The 27,389-nt window shown below is 52.5% G+C and overlaps 1 protein-coding gene across 13 annotated transcripts; it reads left to right on the top strand.

The window, feature by feature from the left end:
- Positions 1-273: 273 nt before the first annotated feature.
- On the top strand, positions 274-27,230 carry Micall2 (MICAL like 2). 13 transcript variants are annotated; one of them, XM_027413488.2, is made up of 18 exons: positions 439-574; positions 2,207-2,385; positions 12,399-12,447; positions 15,424-15,565; positions 16,392-16,582; positions 17,290-17,405; positions 17,992-19,092; positions 21,117-21,358; positions 22,149-22,242; positions 22,824-22,978; positions 23,464-23,616; positions 23,783-23,847; positions 23,921-24,044; positions 24,510-24,600; positions 24,700-24,773; positions 25,275-25,389; positions 26,851-26,897; positions 27,011-27,230. In XM_027413488.2, the coding sequence occupies exons 4-18, from the start codon at positions 15,481-15,483 to the stop codon at positions 27,082-27,084; spliced, it is 2,727 nt and encodes a 908-aa protein (XP_027269289.1). In that variant the 5' UTR covers positions 439-574; positions 2,207-2,385; positions 12,399-12,447; positions 15,424-15,480; the 3' UTR covers positions 27,085-27,230. The 13 variants fall into 13 exon arrangements, 12 of the variants coding, with proteins under 12 accessions (XP_027269286.1, XP_027269284.1, XP_035300677.1 ...); XM_027413485.2 differs by lacking the exon at positions 2,207-2,385 and having other exon boundaries at positions 274-574; positions 23,945-24,044; XM_027413483.2 differs by lacking the exon at positions 2,207-2,385 and having other exon boundaries at positions 274-574.
- Positions 27,231-27,389: the final 159 nt, after the last annotated feature.

Below are 27,389 nucleotides of genomic sequence, written 5' to 3'. Positions count from 1 at the left end.
GAAAACCCCCGGCACCTCAGTTGGGAGTCATGGCTGAAAGCCAAGGCGGGAGCCGCCGCCCAGAGCACCCCGCCTCTATTCTCCAAGTCCCAGGAAGGAGGGTGCGAGGTCTTATATGGGCGTGTCTTTTCTGAGGCGCGGGTGTGGCCTGAGCAAGTTGGGGCGGGGCAACCAGAACAGAGGCGTCTGTGTGGAGCTTCGGGCCTGGGAGCGTGGCCTCCAGGGGGCGTGGCTACAGGGGGCGGACCGAATAGGCGGGGCCTCCAGGGGGCGGAGCCGAAGGCCTCGCAGGCGGCTTCAGTGTGGGGCGCCGGTCGCGCGCTCTTCTTCCAACTCGGGTGGTGGTCGGCGGGTCCGGGCCTCGTCCCCATCACGGCCCGAGAGGGGCCTGTGGCCAGCTCCACGAGCCACCGGCTCGGCCCGCCGCCCCTATGGCGGCCATCAAGGCCCTACAAGAGTGGTGCCGGCAGCAGTGCGAGGGCTACCGGGACGTGAGCATCACCAACATGACCACCTCTTTCCGCGATGGCCTGGCCTTCTGCGCTATCCTGCATCGACACCGGCCTGACCTTATGTGAGTGCTCTTTCACCCATCTGTCCGGCTCTGAGGTGCCGCTGCAAACGGGAAACTGAGGCCACGCCTGCCCTAGAATCTGGGTCAGAGTTTGCAGACACACCCCTCTCAGGTGGGCCACCCGGGGCAGGAGAGAGTACTGCAGGCATAGCCCATTCGGTGGCCCCCAAGGCTGCTGCAGTCAAGTGGCCTCTGTGCAGGCCACCAAGTGCAGCTGGGCCAGGGGCCAGGACGTGGGCTGTCCAGCCGGCTTAGTCAGTGGTGACTCAGGGCAGCGTCCGCCTTCCCCTGGCTCCCTGAGAAAGGGCAAAGGAGCAGCTCCTGGAGGGCCTTCTGAGACCCTGTGCTGTTAGAGGTTTGGAGCCTAAATCAGGATCACTTGAGGCTTCTAGTGGGAATACTGCCTTTCCCCCTGCTTGTCCAGGCGTCTTTGAGAAAGCAATCAATGAGGGAAGCCCAAGCCTTTTAGCACCTTAGGATTTTGGGGGTGGGGTCGGGGGTGGGGGTGACAATGGAGACTGTGCCACCATATCTGGAAGTTGCAGGAGTGAGCAGGGGATGGAGTCTAAAGCCCTCTACCAAAGAAGAGTCTTGGCATAGGAAGTTGGGAAGCAAGCTGGCTCCGTTTTGTTGAGGGACCTTGGTCCACAGCTGATCTGTCAGTAATTCACTCAGCTAACACCTTGGTGGACTGTGTGTTACCAGGACCTAACTTAGGCTAGTGACCTGGAATGGGACAAGATCACCTGTAGCCCATGCTTTTTTGAGAAAAGCTTTGTCCTGAGACATGGTAGCTAGAGTCAGAGTGGCCAGTTTGGGAATGTTTCTCAGGGAGGCCTTGAGGCTGAGTGAGGCTCTAGGCAGCATTTGTGGAGAACTGGTAAAATGAGGCTCAGAAAAGGAAAAAAAGCAAAATCAAAAACAACAAGAAACTCTTGTTCAGGTCACACAGCACAGCAGGCAGAGGCAGGCCTGATACCATCCAGCTCCCTTGTGCCAAGCTTTTCTCTGCTCAGGAAGTGGGAATCTTGAGCAAGAAGTAGTATTCTGCCCTATGGTTGTGAAATATGCGCCCCCTCCCCCAGCCCCAAGCTGCTTGGAGAGGCCCCATGGCACGGCCTCAGTCACTCTCAGGGAGGTGGATGTTGTGAGTTCAGTTGGGCCATCAGTTACATGGCAAGTGGAAAGCTTTGATGGATGTTGGATCAGGGATGTGGACTTGGAACACGGGAATGTGGGTATCCAGGTCTCTGTGGGTGGTGCAGGGGAAGGCTGGATGATGGTCCAGAGCAGGGAGCCTAGATGAGAACTATGACAGATTTTCAGAGGAGGAGACGATGATGTTGGTTTTGGCTGGCCTAGCAGCTTCAGTTGATAACTAGACAGGGACAGGGCCTTTGCAGATACAGGGTTTTCGTCTGCTCTGAGGCAGGGGATGTGTGTGCTCCTGACCCAACACCTAGTGCCCACAGAGGAGGAGAGGTGTGCATGCAGAGGTTTGTGCTTGTGTGTGTACTTGTGTGTACACACATATGTCAACACCAGCAAGTGTCAGATGTTTGCTGGTTTAACTGACAGTTACTGAGTGCCTGCTGTATACTGTATAAGATCACTTCAGCCTCCAATGTGCAGGGAGCAACTTCCTGGTCTCAGAGACAGAAGTTCAAGGTGATGACAGGGAACCAAGAGGCTGTGACAGGAAGGAGGCTGGAGGAAGAGGCGCCTGCTGAGTTCCACCCTGGGTGGGTTATCTCGCACATTGCTGACTTCCTTGCTGTCTGTCCCAGCAGGACTGGAAGCTCAAGATGATGGTGAGTCTCTTAGTTAATGCTATGTGAAAGCTGGCGGTGGGCTTGTCTCCATATAGTTAGAGTCCCACACATAAGGGCATGCTGCTGGAGCTCAGTAGATGTGGTAGATGCTTGGGAGGAGCCTCTGTGGATTTGGAGTTTGGAAGTGACATACTAGGGAGTTCAGGAATGGAGACATGAGCTAAGGGACACTCCGGAGCTCCCAGAAGCTGGGAGGGATAAGAAGGACCCTTCCCTGGAGTGAGTATGACCCTGCTACACATTGACACTGGATACCTGGCCTTTGGGAATCAGAGGACTCATATTCCTTGGTGTGGACATCTGTAATAGCAGTGGTGGGAAGGGAATGGGGATTTTGGCAGAAATTGCAGAAGCCGGTGCAACTCCAAAGCAGTGTTTCTCCACCTGTGGGTCTCGACCCCTTTGTGGGTCAAATGACCCTTTCACAGGTCATACATATCAGATATCCTGCATATCAGATATTTACATTACAATTCATAACAGTAGCAAATTACAGTTAAAGTAGCAACGAAAATAATTTTATGGTTGGGAGTCACCACAACATGAGAAACAATTAAAGGGTCGCAGCGTCAATCACTCTTTTTTTTTTTTTTTTTTTTTTTTTGAGACAGGGTTTCTCTGTGGCTTTGGAGGCTGTCTTGGAACTAGCTCTTGTAGACCAGGCTGGCCTCGAACTCACAGATATCTGCCTGCCTCTGCCTCCCGAGTGCTGGGATTAAAGGCGTGCGCCACAAACACCCAGCCGTTAACCACTCTTCTAAAATGTGGCTGAGTACAGGAGGAGGGTCTGCCATCTGAATCTAAGCCTTAAAATCTCCCAGTGTGGGCTGGCGAGATGGCTCAGTGGGTAAAGGGGCTTGCTGCCAAGCCTGATGACCTGTCTTGGTTCTGCAGGACTCATCCACATGATGGAAGGAGAGTGATGACTCCCCCAAATTGTCATTTTACCTGCACATATGCACACTGTTTTATGTGTCTCCTCCTCCAAATAAAGAAATGTAATTTTTTAAAAAAAGCTCCCCTCCTGTGTCCTGCTGTGCTCTGGCCCAGGTGGTGGGTGGGGTGGGGGTGAAGGATGTTTCACTGTAAAGTTGGGTGACAAATGGAAGGGGAGGAAAAGTATGATGGACTAAGGATACAGAGGGGCTGTCCTCTAAGGAGCTCTGAGGTCAGGTCTTGGCAGGGATGGGATGCAGGTCCCAGCACCCCAGCACTCTAGTTCACTTCTCCTTCCCCTGAAGACCCTCTGGCAGCAGGAAGGTGGGCATCCTGTCTCCTTGTCTCTAGCTTCGCCACCAGGAAGTCCTTTCCTTTGTCTGACCTCAGAGGTTCCTCCTGCCTGCTGAGTGTGCTTCCTGTGGCCCTTGGTGGAGCACAGCTGTGAGGGAGCAAGTCTGGGCATGGGGCCAGCCAGGTGGGGCCAGGCTGCAGGCAGTGAGTTCACGTGTGCTGTGTCCCTGACGTCCCTGACGTCCCTGACCCTCCCACATGGCTAGGCCCACGGGACTGAGAAAACAGGCTTTCCAGTGAGGCCACCTGGGCCAGCTCCCTGCCTCATGCCTCAGAGCCTGGATTTTCCACGGAATTTAAGGGTGCTTGCCCATAAGGACGTTTCCGCAATGAAGCCACCCTGCAGCTGCCAGGTGAGAGAGCCGGGAACCACCCAGCACAGCTGTCAGCCCACTTCTAGTCAGCAGCCCTGCCCCAAGTAGGGAGCTGCGGTGGAGCCGGCTTCCCTTTGGACCTCACTGGGAGCCATAGGGCTCTAGCAGAGGCATGGGGCCAGAGGCATCATAGTATCCTATGGATCTGAGCCAAGAGGTGGGGGAGGTTACTTCAGGGAAGCTCCTCTCTGGCAGGAGAGTCCTGTGGGACCCTGAGATTGAACTCAGGTTATCAGACATGTATGGAAGAGCCTTTACCCTATGAGCTGTCTTACCGACCTGTCTCTGTCTCTGTCTCTTTCTGTCTCTCTCTCTTTCTGTCTCTCTCTCTTTTTCTCTCTCTGTCTTTGAGACAGAATCTCATTATATAGCCCTGAAGGCTGGGAACTCACTGTGTAGACCAGACTGGCCTTAAACTCACAGAGATCCACATGCTTGTGTCTCCCAAGTGCTGAGATTATGGTGTATGTTACCATGTCTGGCATCATTCTCTTTTGTTGAAATGGGGGGTCTCATGTAGTCCAGGCTGGCCTTGAACACACTATGTTGCCAAGGATGACCTTGAACTCCTGATCCTGCTGCCTCCATCTCCTGAGTGGTGGGATTACAGATGTGCACCACCATGTACAATTTATATAGTGCATTTATGGAACCCAGAGCTTCATGCATTCTAAGCAAGTATCCTACCATCTGAGCCACACCCCCAGCCCCAATGATGGTGTTCTGTCGTTTATTTGGAGGCAGGATCTTGATATATAGTCCATGCTGATCTAGAACTCACTACATAGCCCAGGCTGGCTCAAACTTGGGCCAAGTCTCCTGCTTTAGCCAAGAGTGCTGGGATTATAGGTATGCTTTGCCATGCATGCTGTAAAGCCACAGTTCTGTGGAAACTTCCAGCTCGTGGTCATTGGTGGGATGACCTTGAGGAAGGTCCCTACCGCTCTGGAAGCTAGTGTTAAGGCCACCGCTAGAAGCAGCAGGTGGCTGAGGCAGCCTTTGTAGGAGTCCCTTGGGTGGGGGCCTCTGACTCTGTCTAGACTATAGACTCTCCTGCTGAAGGTCAGGGGTTTCCCAGGGTGTGCTCTATCCCAAAGTTTCCCTGGCCAGAGTTGAGAGTGGTCCAGGAGGCAAGGCCAGCTTCCTTCCCTCCCACACAGGCTTTGGCCAGCAGGAAGCTACTTGGGCATAGAAGCCTTCTGTTCTTCAGCTTGAGGCTGGCTGCCCAGACCCCTGCCACTGCCTTCTGGCTAACACTGTCCAGGACTGTGGGAGGGGGCTGCCCTCCCGGGGACAACTCAGCCGGGTGCTGACCTTCTAGAGGCCTTGTTCCCTGTGCCTGGTTCCCAGGCTCCTAGGAAGCTGGTCTCCCTGTCATCCCCACTTTCTTCGCTTGGTTTCTACACTCACCCTGAACCCCTCTCTCCATTTTGGAGCTGCAAGCCTCTCTCTAGCTGTCTTTTCTCTCTGCCTTCTTGCCAGTGGGATTAACTCCAGATGTGCTGGATTTGCCTAGCGATAACACTGAGCTGGGAATTCCCCTCGCAGCCTGGTGCTTACCCCTGCATTGTTGAGTTTTTTTCCAGGAAATACATGAATGCAGAGTCAGCCATGTGGGAATTTAGAAAAGGGGGGACTGTTCCCAAGGGCCCCCAGGAGGTGCTGGGGGGGGGGCTGGAGGCTGGCTTCCTCCACAGCTAAAGCTTCTGGGGGTGGTCATTGTATCTGATGGGTGGTGGCCTGGTTGTTCATGTCTCAGGCTTTTCGGTCATATACACACTGGTGGGTGTGCATCCCATAGTTTACCCCATAGTTTTATTTGTTTACAATATTTATTTACATTATTTATTTACGGTAGGGGCTGGGGAGGTGAGGACCCAGTTCACTCCCCAACACCCATGTACAGAAGCCAGGGATAGTGGTGTGCACTTGTAATCCCAGTGCTGGGGAGGTGGAGACAGGAGACTGCCAGAACTTGCTGGTTAGCCAGCCTGTTCTAACTGGCAGGCTCCAGGCCCCAGTGAGAGATCCTGTCTCAAAAAATGGGATGGACAGCTCCTGAGGAACGGCACCTAAGGTTGATATCTGGCTGCCATATGTATTCACTCATTCATGCTCCCACGTGAACACCCCTCCTACACACACACACACACACACACACACACACACACACACACAAAATAAACAAAAGAAGAAAACAAAAGACAGGGTAAGAGAATGTCAAAATCTTCCTTCAGATGGCTTGAACAAAGGAATCTAACAAATATAATGCTGCATGCCTCTGGCCCCAGCACAAAGAGGCTAAGGCAGGAGAATCTCAAGTTCCAGGTTGGCTTGGGTGGTGTCATAAGTTCCAAACCAGCCTGAGCTACACACTCAGGGTCTCGGTGAGTGTGAGGCTGACAGCTGGGGGCTGTAGCTTTGTGGTAGAGACTAGCAGTGTGTGTGAGGCCCTAGGGTTGATCCCTGGTACTGGAAAGATAAGTGAAGTTGGAGGTTTGAGATGGGCATATGGGCAGGGCCTGTTCTTCAGAGACTGTGGAGAGAAGCTTTGCTTATCTCTCTGTTAGCTTGTGTACAGCCTGCTGTGGTCCCTCATGTCCTCACACCCTCCCACCTCTGTGTGCATCTCTGTCTCAAGTTTCCCAGCAGTACAGGGACACAGGCACCTCAGGTCAGGCTGCCCCAATGACCCCATATTTACTTGATCGCATCTCTGATGACCCTGTCATATACTGGGATGTACTAGGGTACCGTGAGTGCATGTGTGTTTCCACATGTGCCCCTGCAAATGCGTGTGAGTATGCGCGCACACGTTTGTGTGTGTGTGTGTGTGTGTGTGTGTGTGTGTGTGTGTGTGTGTGTGTTATATGTGTGCATGTATAGGGCATTGTTCTTGGATGCTAACCGCCTTGTTTTTATTTTTGAATTTCTTAAAAAAATTTTATTTTATTTTATGTACATGAATATTTTGAATACATGTATGTCTGTGTACCATGTGCAGGCCTGGTGCCTGTGGAGGTCAGAAGAGGGCTTCAGATCCCCTGGAAATGGAATTGTAGATCGTTATGAGCCACCATGTGGGTGTTGAGAACTGAGTAGGTCCTCTGCAAGAGCAACAAGTGCTTTCAACCACTGAGCCATCTCTCCGGCTACCACCTTATTTTTTGAGAGAGTCTCATTGGCTTTGGCTTGGAGCTCACCAAATAAGCTAGGCTGGCAGTCCAGAAAGCCCCAGAAATCTTTCTGTCTCCACCTCCCAAGCACCGGAGTTACAAGTTACAACCACCACATCTGGCTTTCTACATGGGTTCTGGGGATTGAACTCAGATCCTCAAGGTGGCACATAGGCAGACATGGTACTAGAGGAGCTGAGAATTTTCATCCAGATCCACAGGCAGCAGGAAGAGAGACACTGGACCTGGCTTGAGCATTTGAAACCCCAAAGCCCGCCCTCAGTGACACAGACTCCAACAAGGTCATGCCTAGTCCAACAAGGCCACACCTCCTAATCTCTGTCAGGTAACCACTCCCTAATGACCAAACATCCAAATATGTGAGCTTATGGGGGCCATTCCTATTCCAAACACCCTGGGGTTATTTGGCTCACACTTTCAGTTCACACTGTGTCATTGAGGGAAGTCAGTGCAGGAACCTGGAGGCAGGAACTGAAGCAGGAATCATGAATGATAGCGGCCAACTGGTTTGTTCCCACGGCTTACTCAGCCTGTCTTCTTATAGCCCCTAAGACCACCTGCTCTAGGTGTGTGGGTGCACAACCCACAAGGGGATATGCCCTACCACATTAATCGTTAATCAAGATGCCCCACTGGCTTGTCTCTAGGCATTTTCTCAGTTGAGTTCCCTCTTCCCAGATGACCCTGGAGTGCATCAAGTTGATGTCATAACTAACTAGCCCAGCTACCTAGGGAGCCCAGCCTGGGCTATCTGAGACCCCATCTCAAAAGCTAGCTCTAATGTAGCTGCTGTAAGTACTCAGTTTAGAATATGATGCTGCATCCATTCTGGGTCCTTGATGCTTTCTGGGAAGCTGGCCATGAAGGGCTTCCTGCAAGGATGCTGAGCCCCTCCTTGGTGGGCTCAGTCAGAACTCGAGGTATGGCTCATACCTGTAATCCTAGCACTGGGGAGGAAGAGGTAGCAGGATCAGGAGTTCAGTGTTATCCTTGGCCACAAAGTGAGTTAGACCATCCTGGGCTATGTGAGATCCTCTCTCAAAAATGAGTAAGTAGGACCTGGAGCAATGGCTCACCAGTTACAAAAGCACTGGCTGCTCAACCAGAGATTCAGTTCCCAGAATCCACATGGCGGCTAACAACTGTCTATACTCCAGTTCCAGAGGATCCAAGGCCTTTTTCTGGCCTCTGAGGACACTGCACACACACACACACACACACACACACACACACACACACACACACACACACACGGTACACAGACGTATGTGCAGGCAAAACACCCATACACATAAAATAACAATAAGACCAGGTGGTGGTGGCGCATGCCTTTAATCCCAGCACTCTGGAGGCAGAGGCAGGCGGATCTCTGTGAGTTGGAGGCCAGCCTGGTCTCCAGAGTGATTTCCAGGAGATCCAGGGCTGCTACCCAGAGAAACCTTGTCAGGGGAAACAAAACAAAATAAAATAAAATAAAACAAAACAAAACAAACAACCCCCCCAAACCAAAAACCAAAACCAAGAGATAAATAAATCTTTAAAGCATATATAAATAAAGCTACACAGAAACTCCAGGGCCAGAGAGGTGGCTTGTGGGTAAAGGTACTTTCTGCACAAACCCAGCGACCTGAGTTTGATCACCAGGACCCACATACAAATGAAGGAGAGAGCCAATTCCACAGAGCTGTCCTGTGGTGTCCACACATATGAAGCAGAAATACTGGCCTCCACATCATGTGTACACACAGTAATAATAATGAAAAGGAATTCTAAGATAGTTCTGATGGACTACCCTGTTGGTTAGCTCAGGCCTCAGCAACTGAGGGACAGAAGTGCTACCTCCTGTACCCTATGCCAAGGGGGACATGAGGTCAGGGAATGGGTAAGCCAAGGCATATACATGTCCACTTGGGATCTGAGTATCCTTGGGGGACCTTGGCCAGTGTGTCAGGCAGAAGTAAGGAACAACTTGATTTGAGGTGCAGAGGCTGGGCTTGGTGTCAGCAGGCTGTGGTGACTGAGGGACTGACCAGGGTGCTTCCATTTGGTCATGGAGACCTTTGGGCCCAGGGAAGCAGTTTACCTTGGTCCTGAGAGTTACCTGGAAATGAATATGCTGTCTCAGTCTCTGTACCATGCCCCTTCTCAGAGTGTGGCTGCACTGTTGCGGCCTGGAAGGCTCTGGAGTACCTGGAACTGTCGGCTAGATGACAAAATGGAGCTGCGGGGAGGTGCTGGGCCCCCTGAGGCGAAAGTAGGAGTCTGGTAGCTGGCCTTTTCCTGCTCTGTTTGGAAACAAAACACAGCTTGTTGTCCAGCCTCCTAGCAGTAGCCTTTTAGGTCAGTGACCCTGGGCGCTGGAGAAGAACTTGTGCTTTCAAAGGGGTGGGGGATGGGAGGGACCAGTGTGGCTGGAGGACTCTGTATTGTCAGGCGTAGGTTGGACAGTCACAGGCCCACCCTTGGACAGTCTAGGATCTGGCCACTGGCTCAGGTAGATGGTGCCCACTCAGGTGCATGGAGGCCACCCAGACCTCTGGGGTCTGAAACCTGCCCTTTCCTGCTCTTGTCTCTTGTTGACTTACCTCTCACTGTGTGGGTGGTCTTGGCATCTGGGATGCGTTATTGGAGGTGGTCCTGGCCGGAAGTGCTGAGAGTTTCCTGAAGGGCTGGGCAGCTGGCAGCTGGCTGGCTGGGCTGAAAGCTGAAGGGGGAGGTCTTTTGAAGGAGGGAGGGGCACACTGCAGCCCCTCTCCCCACCATGTGGCAGGACTAACCAGTATCATTTTACTTGGTCTATAAAATGGACTCACAGCCCAGGCTTCTGAGGGACCTCATGACGTAGAACTGGATAAGACCTCTGCAGGCAGACTGGCTTCAGAGCTAGGTCAGGTGGCACCTAGAACCTTCCTGCTTCATTGTTGAGACATGCCTGTGTACTGGGGACATGACTGTCATATCTGGTCAAGCAGTGTCCTTAACAAGATTCAAATTTGGGGCTTGGATAGAGCCCCAGTGCTAAGAGGTGTTTTTAGCATGGATGAGGGCTTACTCTGTCCCCAAAACCTTGGGGAAAAAAGGGAGGGAGGAATAGTGGGAGGGAGAGGGAGGAATAGGGAGGAGGAAGGGAAGGGGGGAAGGACTGAGGAGATAGCTCAGTTGGTAAAGCATTTGCCTAGCATACATGAGGCCCGGAGTTTGAGGCCCAGAACCCATGGAAACAGGCAGGTGTAGTGCCAAACATCAGTAATCTCAGGGCCGGGCTGTGGTGGTTGGAAACAGGAGGATCCCTGGAGTTCCGGGTCTTCCAAGCTGAATCGGTGAGCTCCAGGTTCACAGAGAGACCCTCAAAAAGTAAAGTGGAGAGTGACTGAGGAAGACACATGACATTGACCTGCACACAAATAAATATGCACACACACATGCATAGAAGACTGAGAATACAGTACAGTAGTAGCATACTTACCTAGCATGTATGAGTCCCTAAGTTCTATTCCCAGCACCAGGGGGGAAAAAGGAAAAGAAAAAGTTTTAGGTTTGGGCTGGCAAAATAAGTCAATGGGTGCAGGAGCTTGCTGCCAAGCCTGATCAACCTGAGTTCAGTTAGGATCCACTTGGTGGAAGAAGGGAACCGACTCTGTCCTCCACACATGTGTGGTATACTCATGAGCACACGAGCACACTGACTAATAAAATGTAATAAATATTTTACCTAGAAAAATAAGACTAAGGAAAAGAATGAGAATGCAGTCTCTGAAGCTGTGTTGTCCTCACAGGCATGGAAACTGGGGTCCCAAGGGAAGTGGCCTGTCTGAGGCAGACACTAGGAAACAGGACACAGTGTTTAGTCAGAGACCCTTCCTCTGTGCCAGGAAGCTTCTGGAACAATTTAGGTCATTCAAGTGGCAGCAGCTGCCTCCTGGGACCCACAGACAGCAAGTGGATGGATGGACAGTCACTCTTTAACCAGCTTCCCCAGGGATGCCAGCAGGCTCTGGCTGATTGCTTTTAGCAACATGGGGCTGGGCAAGGCAGCTTTCAGGTGGGCTGGGGTGTGTCGTGTTGGGGTGTGTCAGGGTGTGTTGTGGCATGCTCGTGGAGTCTAGGGCCCTCTGGATACCTGGGTGGGTGGCACCCTTAGCTTCTCCAAGAAAGCTCTACTGTCCAGGCTGCTTGGGGTACCTACTTCCTAGGACCCATGATCACATATGGACTCATTTCTGAAGCCCTCCCAGGGGCCAGGTGGGGCATCTGGTGAATACCAACTCATACCTTCCCATGAATGAAAGATGGAATGGTTGGCTCTGCTTCCTGCTGAGTGTCTTGCATGTGCCCCCAAACCTCTATGCCTTCAGTGTTTCAGTCCCCAGTACCTGTGAACATTGAGGAATTATGTGTTTATGAGCTGGCCAGAACAGCGCCCCCTGCAGGAGGTGCCACAAATTGCAAATGGTGACCAGATATATGGGCAAAGTCACCAGCTGACCCTGTGGCATTCCATCCCTCTGTGGCATTCCATCCCTCTATATGTTGGTTTTATTCCCTGCCTTAGGGCCTCTTGTGTTAACTCTATATTGTCATTTCTCCATTGGAAGGGGCCCACTTTGAGCTGTCTTAGCTGGACTGTCCTGGGCTGGTGGCTGTACTTCTCTGGATTTGTCTCCTGCTGCTTCTGATGGGGTCAGGAGTGACGAGCAAGGGCTCAAGCTCCTCAGGGGCTGGAGGTGAGGGCTGATCTGGGGATCCACTGTGGGTCACCAGTATCTAGATGATAGGAGGTGGTGACATCATTATGATCAGAGAGTAGGTCACAGGCTAGACCTGGTACATGCATTTGCCCAAGTCCTGTTTAATTCACAGCCCTACTCCTAGACTCAGTTTCCCCATTCAGGCAAGATGGCCTCTGAGGCCCAGCTTCCTTCTTAGAGTTGAGTGACTTTGGACATAAATGCTTTTTTTGTTGTTGTTGACACAAGGTCCCCCTATATAGACCTGCCTGTCCTGGTACTCTTCTGTATAGACCATGCCAGTCTAGAACTCACAGAGATCGACCTGCTTCTGCCTTCTAAGTGCTGAGATGAAAGGTGTGTGCCATCACACCGGGCTTGACATAAGTGTTTTTATTTTTCAGAAACTTCAGTGCCCTCCGGAAGGAAAACATTTACGAGAACAACAAGCTGGTGAGTTGGCTAGCTGATGTCCACTTCCCTGCCCTCTAAGCCCTCTGCCTCGAACTCCCAGTTCTTATCTGAAGGGATGCTGCATCTCAGTGGAGGGAGCCTTCCACTAGGCTACCCAGGAAACCCATTCTGGAGATTTGGCCTCCCCACAGCTCTTTTCAGCCAGTTCCAAGCTGGGCAGTCTGTGTTCTGAGAGCAGTCTTTGATCTTGGATCCTAGGCCCCACAGACCACTCTCTTCCTTACTGGTACAGTGAAGCCCCAGGGAATAGCAGCCAACATTCTCAGTGTATGGCCTGACTGATCCACCCAGGGCAGATCAAGGCCCAAGGAAGCTGCGGGAGGGTCCTGGGGGTAGGCAGGACCACTTTCCCTGGCCCCTGGATTCCAGAACTACTCTGTATTCCCATTGTGAGATCCTTCCCTGTGTCAGCCTATCTCCCTGCTATAAGATGTACCCTACTGTCCCTTGGACTATACACATCTGTTCTTACTTTGAGCCAAGCAGGGTCCTCATGGGCCCCTGACACTGGCATCTCTGGGGAGGACTGAGACAGCTGACATGAGATGCTTTACCTGCCCAGACAGGGCAGCCTCTGTAACTTAATTATCATGACATACAGTTAAAGACTCAGTTCCGGGCTGAGCATAGTAGCACATGCCTTTAATCCCAGCACTGGGGGGTGGGGATATGGCTCATTGAGTAAACTGCTTGTGGAGCAAACATGAAGACCTAAGTCTTCTCCAGTACTGCCTGATGAGTGTGGCAGCTGGCCTGTAGTGCTGGTGTATGGAAGGTGGGGACAGGGGACCCCAAGAGCAAGCTGTCTAGCCAGACAAGCCCAATCGGCTAACTTTGGTTTCAAGCGAGAGAGAGAGAGACTGAATCAATACATAAGGTGCAGAGTGATCAAGGAAGATATCAGTGTCAACCTCTGGACTCTACATACATGGGTACATAGTATACACACACTGCATGACATGTACACCCACACACATTTGAACATGCATGCACATACCCCCCATGTATATTTAAGAAAAAACTAAACATAACATAGAGAGCAATTTCGGGAAACATCTGACCTTGACCTCTGGCTGCACATGCATGTACGCATGCACACATGAACACACACAGCACAAAAGGGTCAGTTTGTTTGGTGTTGGCCACATTGCAGTACACTGCTCCAATAGCACAGGGCATGAGACAGAAGAAGAGGCTGAGGTACATGGATGGCAGATCTGTGGATGCTCTCAGAAGTCATCCTGGGTGGAGTGACTGCATGGACAAAGGTCCTGGGGCTGCAGAGTGCTGGGCAGGACACGTAGCTGAAGGGCCAGGGTGGGGTGGAGTCTTGAGGCAGGTGCAGAACATGGTGGAGAAAAGACTCTGGACTTTCCCTCCAAGCCAGTGAGACTGGACCCCTGGGAAGAGTGGACCTGGAGTCTCTCCTTCTCCAGACTGCAGGAGAAAGGAGTATATGGTGAAGAGGTCACACATGAGCTTCTGTGGGAGTGGCCAGATCCTGAACCTGTTCTGTGGGTCAGAGGAGATCTGAGACTTGGTTTGAGTGTGGCATGGGGGCCCGAAGGGGCTGCACATGTGGGAACAGCCTAGGGACCCCAACTTGACATCCACATGGAAGCCACACAGGCATCTAGAAGAGGGGCCTCAGTGAAGAGAACTACAAGAGAGCCCTGGAAGTCACCAGGGGCTGGGACCAGGACACCAGTGACCTCTGCCCTGGGCTAAATGGAGCTGGTGGAGTTTTACATTTTTTAGATTTTTATGTATTTTGTTTTGCAGTGTTGAGACTTAAACTTGCATAATACTAGGCAGGTGCTATGCTACTGAACCACACCCCAACCTCTCTCTGGGGGATTCTAGGCAGCAGCTCTATGGCTGAGCCATATTCTTAGTCCACTTTCTACTTTTTATTTTAAGATGGTATTCCTAAGTAGGCCTGGCTTGCTTTGAACTCACTCTGGAGCCTAGCATACTCTTGAGCTCATGATCATCCTGCCTCAGCCTCCCAAGTAGCGTAGGCCTGCAGCCACAGCTGGCAATTTGAGAAGGACTTGAGTGGGTAAAAGTCATCAACAACCACAGGTGGGTACCTCGGTGAGGCCAAGAGTCAGATGTGGAGGAAATATGGAGGTTCGGAGGTTACTTGGTGAGAGAAGGGAGTGGGGAGGGCCAAGCAAGGGAGTAGGTCAGTACTGGGAGCCTCCTTGGGCTTTTGTGCTGGTGGTGGGTAGCAGACAGTGAAGGTGGGAGGGGCACTGAGCTGGCAATCTACCCAGATGGTATTCAGACAGTGAAGGTTCCTGGCCTTCCTAGCCCAGTGCACCCTGTCCCCATCCCAGAGTGTCAGCCATATCATAGACAAGCTGCTCTAAGTGGATGACACTTGGCCCAGCAGGGCTGCAGAGCCTCAGGGATGTTTCTGGAGTGATAAGCCCCAGGGGTGGGGTGAGCACATACCCCAAGAGCCTCTTAAAACCAGGCTGTGTGAGACAAACCCATACCATCTAGTCCTAGCTATTCAGGAGGCTGAGACAAAAAGATTACAATGCTAGTACTGGGGGTGTGGCTCAGTGGCAGAGCACCTGCCTAGAAAACCCCCGGTGAGGGGCTGGGGTGTGGCTCAGTGGTACAGCACCTGCCTAGAATCCCCCAGTGAGGGGCTAGGGTGTGGCTCAGTGGTAGATTACCTGCCTAGCAAGTTGGGGGCCCTGGGTTCAATTCACAGCACCTGCTCCCAACATACAACAAGCCCTCTGGGGCTAGTCTCCTGAGGAGTATCTATTGGGACTTTGAACATTTTTACAAGTGGACACATTGAACCTCAGAGGTCACTCAGGCAGGGGTCTTTGAACTTGCAGCCCAGGTGTCTTTGTACCTTCTTTTTCGTCTGGGTTGGTGGCCCAGCAATAGTTCTTCCTGCTGCCTGCCCTGCTGATTTAAACCCCTATCCAGGCCTTCCAAGTGGCTGAGGAACAGCTGGGCATCCCAGCCCTGCTAGATGCTGAGGACATGGTGGCCTTGAAGGTTCCAGACCGGCTGAGCATCCTCACCTACGTGTCACAGTATTACAACTACTTCCACGGCCGGTCCCCAAGTGAGTCCCTGTCTAGGAGGGCCCTACAGTGCCAGGGACATGGCCAAGACTACGAACACCGTCAGGACCACCAGTCCATGCTGGAGTCTCCCCTCTTGGGCTCCATGTCCACCCTTTGTCTTCATGTCACAGCCGGAGGGTGGGTAGTGATGCAGGGAGGGTACCTTTCTCAAACTACTAATATGGGTCCTCATAGCTGTCTGTTACCAAGGAGACCAGAGGCCTTTGTGCAAGTATGGAGTGAGGTTCCTGGGCTCCCTTGTTCCCCAACCTCGTCATGATGGGGATCGCTAAGCAAGGCTTCTGCCTATGCTGTGCTCCTAGATGTACTCTTATCTCAGTCTTTCTACCCTGTTTACCCATCTCAACCCCCAAGGCCTTAGCTGCTGGAATTATTCGGCAGAACGTGGGTGACGCCTGGTTGACTGTGGCCATGGAAGCTGTGTGGCCCAGGCAGGGCTGGGCAGGGCTGTGCGGGCAGACCAGGTCTTCACCCAGCCCTCTGAGCGAGGAGCTGTTTGGCTCCCTGCACAACATTCCTCTTATAGCTTTAGAAATCTCCGGAATCCCCCTGGGCTGAGGGCCAGCCCAGAATGGTGGTTTGGAAACAGAAAAGTCCCTCTCCGTGACCCTAGATGGGGTTGTCGGCTGGGAGACAGGGTGAGGGCCAGGCCAGGGTTTGCTGGAAAGAATGTGCCCTGAGGCTGTCCTTCCCAAGATCTGCTCCCCACCAGATGTCCTAGCAGGCCAATGCCTTTCACTGTGGGCACAGCAACATACTCTGGGCAGGACCCTCCTGACCCCTATTTCCTGTGTCTCATGCCAGTTGGGGGCATGGCTGGTGTGAAGAGACCCTCATCAGACTCTACTGAAGAACGTTCTGGAAAGAAAGTCCTGACCCAGCCTGCCAAGTTGCCCTCACCTGCTCCAGTCCAGAGGTCACCACTATCTCCAGCTAGGACAAACCCGGTGGTTCAGAGGAATGAGGGTACCTCAGAGGGGTCATACCCAAAGGCTGTAAGCATATCTTGGTTGAGTGGGCATTGTAGGGCTATGTATATCCCAAAGCATAGAGCCGTGTGGGGTTTTCTCTTAGGGTACAGTACCCCTTTCCATGCTTTGTATCTAGTGCACCCACTGAGGTGGCTCTGCTGAGCTCCAGTTCAATGTAGCAAGAATAGTGATTCCCATAATACAGATGGGTAAACTGAGACACAGGAGGTCATCCAGATGGGATGGAATTGTAATCTCAGTCTTTTCTGGGCTAGTTTAGGTTGTCTTCTTTCCCAGATGGGAAGGGACCCTGGGTTGGACCTCTCATCTCTGGACAGCCCTGCAGTGCTGAGCTTGAGTGCCCCCTGCTGTCTCTTAGTGGTTACTGTAGGTTCCATGAAGCCAAAGCAAGGCAGGCCTGGATGGGGGGGGGGGAACAAGAAGGGGGGTGGGGAATTAGCTTGATCACAAAGCCTGGTGGGGTAGCAGAAGGTACTAGGTTTGTCTCTAGCCCCACATTGGGTCACAAGATCTCCAAGATCAGTCTCCTGCTCCCCGACAGGGCCAGTGTGGAGGCCCTGAGAGTGCAGCCATGCCCATGCCCTGGCTAATGGCTCCCCAGGGTCTCAGGTCTTCAGACTATAAAGTGGGATCTGTTGGCCACCTTTGGGCTGAGGTGGGAGTCTGGAGATGTCAGCTGCCCCTCAGCAGCCCCTGACACTTTCCTGCAGGCTCTGGGAACTGCAGGAAGTTCCATGAGCAGCATCTGTGGGATCTGTGGCAAACATGTTCACCTTGTGCAGAGGCACCTGGCTGATGGGCGGCTCTACCACCGAAGCTGCTTCAGGTATGGTTTCCCGCTGCATGTCTGGGTGCACCTTTCTTGCTCCCACACCTCCCCTGGCTCCCAGAGTTCTTGCATCTGTCTTCCATTGGGGACAGTACTACTGAACCCTAATATCCTCCTCTAATGTCCCTTGGGGATAACTTTCTAGACACACTGACTCAGTCTCCCTTGTCATCTCAGCCTTTTGTGCTGTTTTTTTTTTTTTTTGACTCTGTGACCCCTAGTAACCTCCTTCTTGCCTCCCTGAAGCTTTCTAGATTTGAGGGGCAAAGAGTGAATCCCGTGTTAATCTTCTGTGAGCTTGGAGTAGTTGGACTCCTGAAAATGGGGCACACTATGTAGTCTTTATGTATGCATCTGGTGACATGTTTGAGCACTTTCTGTGGTGTCCACACCTCTGGCAAGTATGCCAGTGGAAGCTGCAAATCACATGATTGAAATCACTAATGAGCACTTGTTGAACTTATCAGCGACCGCAGGAGTGTGGCGATGTGTGCTTGTGGGGTAGTGAAATGAATGAGCAAGGGGATGAATGAGTGTCTGAGCAAGGGTGCAGGCTCTGAATCTCTGTGGCTTCCTCCCACAGGTGTAAACAGTGTTCCAACACACTGCATTCAGGGGCCTACCGAGCCACGGGAGAGCCAGGAGTCTTTGTCTGTACTCATCACAGCCCAGAAGTCGCCTCTGTGAGCCCCAAGTTGTCAAAACTGGCCTCCAGACAGTCGGGAGCTGTTGCTGTAGACACCAGGCCCTTCAGTGCCTCACGGAAGGTTCAGGAAGCAAATGGGCTAGGAGAGGTGACACCATTGAGGGTCAGGGCAGCAGCCTGGGAGCCCTCTGTAGGCAACACCACTGCCAAAGGTTTTGTCCAGACTGAACTTAACCCGCCAGCCACCTCCCGTGTCCATGTGGGGAGCCCTGCAGGGCCCAGGCTGCCCACAGGCCCAGTGGCCACTACTTCTGTGAATGGCAAAGCCATCACCCATGTGACTAATAGCTCCCCGACAGGGTGGTCATCAACTGCCCAAAGCAGCAGCCCAGCGACCATCGGCTCCCGTCCTGCTGTGTACCCAAGTGCTCTGGACTCTCACCCATCTGTGCCCCAAGGCCAGGCAACTTCAAAAGGTGTTAAGACTCAGCTCAACTTGAGCACAGCATCTCCAAACACAGCAGCCACCCCAGCCTGGACCCCTGTAGCCTCTAGGACCCAGCAAGCCCGAGAGAAATTTTTCCAGAATCCTACCCCAGCCCCATCCAGCAACAGTCCTGCCAGCAAGGTCCCCCCTGTGGTGAATACCTCCACCAGCAAGGTCCCCCCTGTGGTGAATACCTCCACCAGCAAGGTCACCACTGTGGTGAATGCCCCCAATGGTAGGGTCCTCCCTATGGTGAATACCTCTACCAGCAAGGTCTCCACTGTGGTAATTGCCCCCACCAGCAGGGTGTCCACTGTGGTGAGTGCCACTGATGGCAGGGTCCCCACTGTGGTGAATGCCCCCACCAGCAAGGTCCCCACTGTGGTGAATACCCACATTGGTAGCATTCCTGCTGCGGTGAATGCCCCTGCCAGCAAAGTCTCTGCTGCTGTGGATACCCCTGCCCAGGAAAGCAGTCGAGAGCAAGCTCTAAGTGTCCTTAGGAAGGCCCTGCCAGGGCTAACAGGAGCTGGTACCCAGGCTCCAAGCAGGTAGGTGGGAGGGATGTGGGGTGGCTATGACCTGCCCACCAGGACATGGAGAAGTCCTGTCCCTCCATGACTATGTGGCCTTAGCTTCCTTATCTGGAGAGTGGAGGTGGGGTGCGGGATAGAAGCAGAAATGCAGGGCATGGTGGTCTTATAGGCATTGGTGGCTGCGGGTGGCCCACATTAGATTGGTACTCCAGCATCCTTATGCCTGTCTTGTGGCCAGGAAAAGACGTGTTGAGTTGGAAGCTACCCTGCCTGGCTCCATGCCTTGGATGACTTGTGTGAGTGGAGCTGGGCTCTGAGCATTCCTTTGTGCCTGGCACCTATAGTATCTTCCACTAGACACTGACCATATGGTGTAGATAGAGGGGGCACAGTCATCCCTTGCAGGACAGCTTCAGTGTCAGAGGCATATCCTGTGGCAGGTCACATGCTCCACCAGGGCTCCAGAGAGGGGTCCTTTCACTCCAACATCTGGATGTTCCTGCATCCTTTGGTTTAGTGGCAGCCTCCCTCCATTTCTGATTCCATTGTTGGATGGACTCCACTTGCCTCTGTCTCTTCTGTCTTTGTTGTTGTTGTTTGTTTTTTGAATGCTGGAGATGGAATTGAGGGTATCCCACATGTGAGGCAGGTGCTCTATCACTGAGCCACACCCCAACCCCTCACTGGGGGATTCTAGGCAGGTGCTCTACCACTGAGCCACATCCCAACCCCTCACTGGGGGATTCTAGGCAGGGGCTCTACCACTGAGCCACACCTCGGGTCTTTTTTAAAAAAATATTATCTATAATGTGTGTAGGGGAGTGGAGGTCAGAGACCAATTTTATGGAGTCGATTTTTCCTTCCACCTTTATGTGGGTTCTGGGGGTTGAATTCAGGCTGCCAGGTTTTTATGACAAGCACATTCATCTACTGAGCCGTCTCACCAGTCCACTCCTTGTGTTTTTGAGACAAGGCCTCATGTATTCCAGCTGCCTAATTTATAGATGACCTTCAACTCCAAGTTCTCTTGCCTTAACGTCCCAGTGCTGGGATTGCAGGTGTGCACCACCATACTTGCGTCACCTGTCTCTTATAAGGTTAGTGGTTTTGATTGCCACTGTACTCAAGTGTGACTGCATTATAATGTGGTCACATCTACTGAGCCTCCCACCCCCTTTTTTGAGACAAGGTTTCTCTGTATAGCACTGGCTGTCCTGGAACTCCCTCTGTAGACCAGACTGGCTTCGAACTCAGATATTTGCCTCCCGAGTGCTGGGATTAGGGATTAAAGGCATGTGCCACAACCACCCAGCACCTTCCCCCTTTTTAAAATAAGATCCCACCTCAAGCTCCCCATTGGTTCCCCAGTAGATCTGAGTTTTAGGTACCCATTCAATCCAGTACAACTGTCTAGTGAGTCAAGAGGTCCCATTCTGGGTTGGCCCTTGATTTCAGGGTGGGACATTCCTGGATTGTAACTGCCTGAATCCACCCTCATTCGGTACCCAGAGGCTCGTGGGCTGGTCCTAGGGTCAGGAGGAAAGTACGCTGCTGCTCCTGGGCTGTGATAAGTGCCTCTGTCTTGACCCTGCAGAATAGACTTGGCAGAGCTTGGAGTGGAGCCACGTGTTGCCTGGGCTCTGTATACCTGCATGTGAGATGTTGCCTAAGGAAATGTAGGTAACCAGAGCCATGTAGCCCAGATGGGGGCTGGTGCCTGGCTGGACTGTCCAGCCTATGAGTAACTTAATACTTATCTGGGCAAGTGTAGGCCAGCCTGTGGCTCCAGCCAGGGCCCTCTTCGGTGCTTTAGCTTTGGTACCCCATGCATGGTATATTTAGGGGACATTTTAATCACAATGGACACCAGATTTAATAGCGTCAAAACAGCTACCATTGCATGTAAGTGCCACAAGGAGATGCCATGGGCCATTTGGCCTGGGGTAGATTGTCCTCTGTTCATTGGGGTCACTCTGAAAACTAGCTTCTTTGGGGGAGACTCCTGGGCCCATACCTGATGCCCACTCTCTTCCCCACAGGTCCTCTCCAGCCACGTCCTCTGTTACAATCACCCTTCCCAAGAATGAAGTGCCACAAAAAGTTCCCTCAGCCAAGCTATCACATTCAACCATTTCTCAGGCTCCTGCTTCAAAGATGGAGCCTACAGCCCCCCTGAGTGTGGGCAATACTCAAACTGGCAAAAAGAGCCTGAGTGCATCTCCAGGGGTTGGTAAGACCAGTGCTGGCTCCAGGCCACAAGCTGAGGTGGCAGTACTGAAGGGTAAGAGTCCCTGCTATGGGATGGGGAGGGATGGAGGGGTGGAGGGGTGCAGGGTCCTGGAGTTGACCACTCCACAAGTGTTGCTCAGATACACCCTGACTACCTTTCTCTTTGACGGGTGTCTGGGTGTCTGCTGTCCTGTAGCCCAGCTCTTAGGACCTATATATATAATTCTCTATGAGTCCTCATCTGCTGCTTCTATGTGGCTGTGGCCAGGGTCCCCAGGGTCACACCATGACCATTGTCCTAGATTCTTATGTAAGCCCAGACCATGTTGCCCGTCCTTAGCTGTGCCCCCAGGGTGCAAAAGGAGGCCTTGTCCACCTTCACAATGGCTCTGCCTAGGACTTGGGTCCTGCTGTCCCTTAGCAACTTTCCCCAGATACCCTGGGTCTGCATACCCCTGTCATTTCTGTGGGTGTCTGGGGAAGTGGGGTTCAGAATGCACCACAGAGGTGCAATTTTCCCTTTAACTGAGCTCTCTGTTGAGTCCACTGCTAGGCGTGAGCCAAGAGTGACTATGGATATAGGTAGCCATACCCAGTCATTGCTCATCATGTCACCCATCACAGAGTCAGTCCACAGGTATTTCCTTCCATGTCAACACCCATTTGACAGATTGGAAATTGAGGCCTAGAAAGCAACAGTGATTCCCTCCGGGGTGCACAACACAGCAGCCAAGCTGGAAGCCTCGCCTTTGTCCTGTGTGCTAGGCTGGCTCTGGGGGTGTTGAAAGGTACAGTTGGCTATGAAGAGACATCCTAACCTGTCTCACCTACTTGATCTATAGGTCCAGGTTCCACCTCTCAGGAAGGCCAGGAGGAAGGGCCAGAGGGATGGAGGGCCCGCCTGAAGCCGGTGGATAAGAAAAACACTGCTGGGAGGTGAGCAGGGGTGGCTGGTCACTGGGAGAACCACACCCATGCCTGCAGTATGAGCTGAGCCAGTACACAGCAGGTGCCTAATTAAGCATGTGTGGGAGCATGGCAGTATACATCCAGGAATTGGTACAGTTCTGGCCAGAAGGCACACATACACTTGGTCCTTTCAGTATCCATAGAAAAAGTTGTTCATATCAGCTTGAGTGTCCTGGGACTCTACCTGCCAGGGGACAGAGTGACAGGGACACCTCATCCCAGAGGGATGACTTAAGGGGTGTGGTGAATGCAGAGCTGCAGGTGTGCCATGCCAAGCAGCTTACATGAGGCTGGCATGGGGTGGATGTCAGTGCCTCTAGTCCCTGTATACCTGAGGCACCTGGGCCCGACATGGAGCATGTGGAAGCGCACAGCTCTGTACCTTGGGGGTGGAAGCAGGAAGGTCCTGGAATTAGAGGCTAGGATGATGAGGGCCTGGGCAGGTAGCTTCCTTCAGACCATGCAGACCTTGGACATAGTCATATGGCTTTGAGACAGACTCCTGGCTGTCCCTGTCTAGGCTGGGACTCACCTTCTCTTCCACCTAGGACTCTGGGGCAAAAAGAAGTTCCGTCAGAGCCAAGGGCAGGGGACACTCCCAGGAAAGCCTCCAGCAGCTCCGACACCAGCATTCATGTCGTCTTGACTCCCATTCAGCATAAGAGGACACCACGCCTGGCTGATTCCGGGCCGAGCCTCCCAGGTAATGCTTGTGGGAACTCTGGTGGGTCTTTGTGTGGAGTATGTGCTCCAACTGGGATCAGCACAGGCCCTGCTCAGCTAGAGGGGGTGCTTACATATGGAATGGATGTGTGTGCATGTGCGTTCCTGGGTGGGTTTAATGTGCACTCATGTATTCAGGCTCAGTATATGTGTGTGTATACATATGGTCATGTATGAGACATGTATATGGGGGATGTGTATACATGCCTGTCCAGACATAGGATTTGTGTATGCATATATATTTGGATATGGTGTGTTAATATGTATATGCATGCTTAGGTATAAGAGATATGTGAATATGTGTTCAAGAATGGGATAAATGTGTGCATGCATATACCTGCATGGTATGTATGTGTATTAGATATATTCAGGTGTAGTCTGTGTGCCCATGTGTGTCAGCCTCTCAGTGTCAGAGCTCTGGCCAGAAGGCCTCACACATGCCTTTGCCCTCCACCTTTGTGCTAGCAGCCCCCTCTCCTTCTCCATCACACCGTAAGAAACTTACTGTCCCTCCCAGCCTTGATGTTTCTGCTGATTGGCTCCAGCCAGAGCTCAAGAAGCAGGAAACTCAGGCCAAGAACCAGAAGGAGGAGAAGACGCCCACCTGGAGGACAAGAGGTCAGTCCCAGAGATGCTATTCTGTTTGGAAGGTGGTAGAGGCGGCAATGCCTGCTGGGGCTGATGGACTAGAATAGATGGGTCAGGTCATGGCCAGGCTGCACCCACGTTCTGTTAGGCTTGGTGCCCTGAGACTGAGGGCCTCACTTATCCATCAATTTTCTAGAGAAGCCTGCAGTCCTGGACAGTGCTCTTGCTCCACATGGTGATACTGTAACCTCTCCAGTCAGGGTGAGTCAGCTGGGTATGAGGGACGGCTGGGCTTTGGTCCTGTGCTTTTGCTCACTCTCCATTGGTCCCCCAGCTGCACTCCAACTATATCCCTCAGGAGGAGCTGCAGAGGCAGCTGCAGGACATTGAGAGTCAGCTAGATGCCCTGGAGCTCAGGGGTGTAGAGCTGGAGAAGCGGCTGCGGGCAGCCGAGGGAGGTAAGTAGCTTGGGATGTGTCCCTTCCAGTGGCCATGCCCCATAGCTGACCATGTACCCACTAGTGACTGGTGGCCACACACTATCTTTCCATTCCCCTACATGACTGTCCACACTCTAAATAGCTGGCCATGTCTCCATGGGCTGACTACACGCTACAGCTGGCCATGCCCGTGAGCTGGCCATAACCCTATTGGCAGGTCATGTTTCCATAGACGGGTCATACCTACACTGGATGGCCCTGGCCATACTCATTGTCCACCCATTACTGGTTGCAGATTGACCATGCCCCTTACTGGGGCCAACCAACTCCATCCCACACTAGTTGCAGATTGGCCATGCCCAAGCTGCAGGCCCTCCTGAGTACCTCTGGCTAGCTTTCACCCTGTCCCAGGTCTGCCTTTCTGCACCAGGGTGAGTGTCAGGCACTCTGTGGCTTCTCTGTCTCAGCTGTGTTTCTCTACAGATGCTGCAGAGGACAGCCTCATGGTGGACTGGTTCCTGCTTATTCATGAGAAGCAGTTGCTGCTCAGGCTCGAATCGGAACTCATGTACAAGTGAGACACCTGAGCCTTGCAGTGCCCTGATGGGACCAGCCCTTGTATGTGGTAGGAACAGCCTAGTCAGACTGAGCCTCAGACATGCTTGTCCTGCAGGTCCAAGGACCAGCGCCTGGAGGAGCGGCAACTGGACCTCCAGGATGAGCTGCGGAGGCTGATAGACAAGCCGGGTACGTGTCTGTCCCCAGGAAGCCTGGCCTGAGAGCCATAGACCCATGTGCCCACTTCCCCATTTGCCCTGCCTTGACCTAGGAGAGTCTAATGGTGATATGGTTGTGGCTAAGCCATCAGGCTTTTGTTCCTATGCTTCTGGCTGTGTGACCTTGGACAAATGCCTTAGCTGTTCTGTGCCTAAGTTTGATGCTCTTCAAAGTAAGGATCTCACAGTGTGCTCCCTGCCCTGCCCTCAACAGCTAGTGTGAGGTTCAAGGGGATGACATGGCAGGGGCACTATGAGCAATGAGGACAGCTTCACACCACATCCTGGCTGTAGGACCCCTGCCTCAGCCTTGCATAATAAAGACATAGAGACCAGAGGCCACACACTCAGACTGTGCGGGCCCATTCCTTGATCCAGGTACTCTGTAAGCTCCTCCAACACACAGGTAGTGTGACTATCCTGACCCTGAGCAGAATGGGGAAATCCTACTGATGGCAGGCTGTCCCCACAGAGGGTCTGAAGTCCCCCGGAGACCGCCAGCGGGAACAGGAGCTATTGAGTCAATATGTGAACACCGTGAATGACCGCAGTGACATTGTTGACTTTCTGGATGAGGATCGGCTCCGGTGAGGGACAGGGGACCTGAGGAGGAAGGTCTGGGGTCAGAGATGCTCCTGGCTGGCAGTCTACTCTTACTCAATGGGACCCAGGTTGCATTTCACAAGAAGATTCATGTTTGGGGAAACTAATCCTCCCATGGGGCTCTTTCTCACTCGGGTCCCTAGCCTTTAAGCACTGCCCAATACAGCTAATGAAGGAAATGGACTATCACCCATGTTGTCAAGTGTGGCAGCCATGAGTGGCTAATAGACCATGATCTTTGGCCTGTGAAACTGAACAGTGGCTTTGAAAAATAATTTGTTTATTTACTATTTTTTTACATATGCCCGTGTTTCTATAAGAATTTATGTGCACCACATATGTGCAAGACCAGAAGAGGAGGGCATCAGAACTCCTAGAATTATAGTTATAGGTGGCTGTGAGCTGCTATGTGGGTTCTGGGGACTGAACCTGGTTCCTCTGCAAAAGTAGTAAGCACCCTTCACTGCTGAGCCAGCCCCTAAAACTACTTTATCTTTATCTGGTATGTGTGTTGCTGAGGATTAAACTTAGCCTCATAAATGCAGGAAGGGACTGTACTCCCAGCCCCTCACTGGGAGATTCTAGGCAGGTGCTCTACCACTGAGCCACACTCCAACCTCCTCACTGGGGGATTCTAGGCAAATGCTCTACCGCTGAGCCACACCTTAGCCCCTCACTGGGGGATTCTAGGCAGGTGCTCTACCGCTGAGCCACACCCCAGCTCCTCACTGGGAACTCTAGTGTTGTGTTATAACCCCAGCACTGTTGTTACTTTATTTTGAGACATGGTCTTACTAAGTTACCCAGTCTGACCTTGCACTCTTTGGCCCAGGTAGACTTCAAACTCAATCCTCCTGTTCCAGACTTAGCTGGGATGTTACCCTAGAAGTAGCTGAGATGATAGGCCTACACCATCAAGCCTGGTTTAGTACTTAATTTTAACCAAATATGTGTAGCTGTGTGTTTACTGGTGACTGTGAAGCTTCTCCATGGTCTGGATGCAGCAGGAACTTGAGACCAGGGCCAGGTGGGGCTGACTCTGGGAGTGATGTCATACCTAGTCAAGAGCAGAGGGAAATGATGTGAACGTGCTTGTGTTCAGCTTGCTCAGCTCTCTTGTGTCAAACGAGGCCCAATGTCCAGGGCACATAGGGTCAGCCCAAGACTGAACTCAAGCCAAACTCTGTATGATCCCAACAGGGGCTTAGCCACTGTCAGAGCAGGTCATCTGTTGTCCCCAGGTCACTGATGAGTGGCTAGGCTGAGGAAGGCAGGCACCTGCTTGGGGATGGAGGGACAAGTGGAGTCTCTCATGGGGCTGCGAGGGCGGGGGGATGGGGATAGCTAGAGTCAGGTGGGGCTGAGTCTGGTGGAGAGAGAGCACACATGTTCTCTGTAGCTCTCCAGGGCCCACATCCCTCATACTCACCCTGTCCTCATTCCAGGGAACAAGAAGAGGACCAAATGCTGGAGAACATGATCCAGAACCTGGGTAATTATGAATGCAGCAGGGCAGAGCTTCCTATGGGAGTGGCAGCCCTACCAGTGGCAGGGAAGTAACACAGGAGTCTTAGTGGGAGATTCATGGCTCTGTCCTCTCCTCAGGCCTCCAGAAGAAGAAGTCCAGGTTCAGCTTTTCCAAGATCTGGTCCTCAAAGAGCAAAGGCGGGCAGACCTGAGCTGCCCAGGGCTGGTACCAGAGCCCTGGCCCTTCTCAGGAAGAGACTGGTGCTGTGACCCCAGATGGGATGCCTGGGGGGTGACAAGGCCCATGCTTCCCACTCTGGGTCCTTGTATCCTTAATAAAGACATCTACCCTCCCACATTTGCCTATGCAAGTCACTGTGCCAGGAGCAGGACACCTATGTCCCAGCATGTACTAGGTGCTTTGGCTGGGCACTCTTCTCTGTCCCATTTCTTCTTTGTTGCTGTAATAAAATGTGGACAAGGCAACAAAAGGGAGAAGGAGTTTGTTTTAGCTCCC

The sequence above is a fragment of the Cricetulus griseus genome, chromosome 4 (genome assembly GCF_003668045.3).
Source record: "Cricetulus griseus strain 17A/GY chromosome 4, alternate assembly CriGri-PICRH-1.0, whole genome shotgun sequence".
NCBI lineage: Eukaryota > Metazoa > Chordata > Mammalia > Rodentia > Cricetidae > Cricetulus > Cricetulus griseus.
Note: the sequence above shows the minus strand (reverse complement) of the source record. Positions and strands in the feature narration are given on the sequence as shown.

Excerpts from the sequence above, each read along its gene's own strand:
- Micall2 (XM_027413483.2), top strand. The coding sequence starts at position 432 with ATGGCGGCCATCAAGGCCCTACAAGAGTGGTGCCGGCAGCAGTGCGAG. Across the intron at positions 19,093-21,116 it reads GGTACCCAGGCTCCAAGCAG|GTCCTCTCCAGCCACGTCCT; the intron begins GTAGGTGGGAGG and ends TCTTCCCCACAG. Across the intron at positions 25,390-26,850 it reads CTGGATGAGGATCGGCTCCG|GGAACAAGAAGAGGACCAAA; the intron begins GTGAGGGACAGG and ends TCCTCATTCCAG.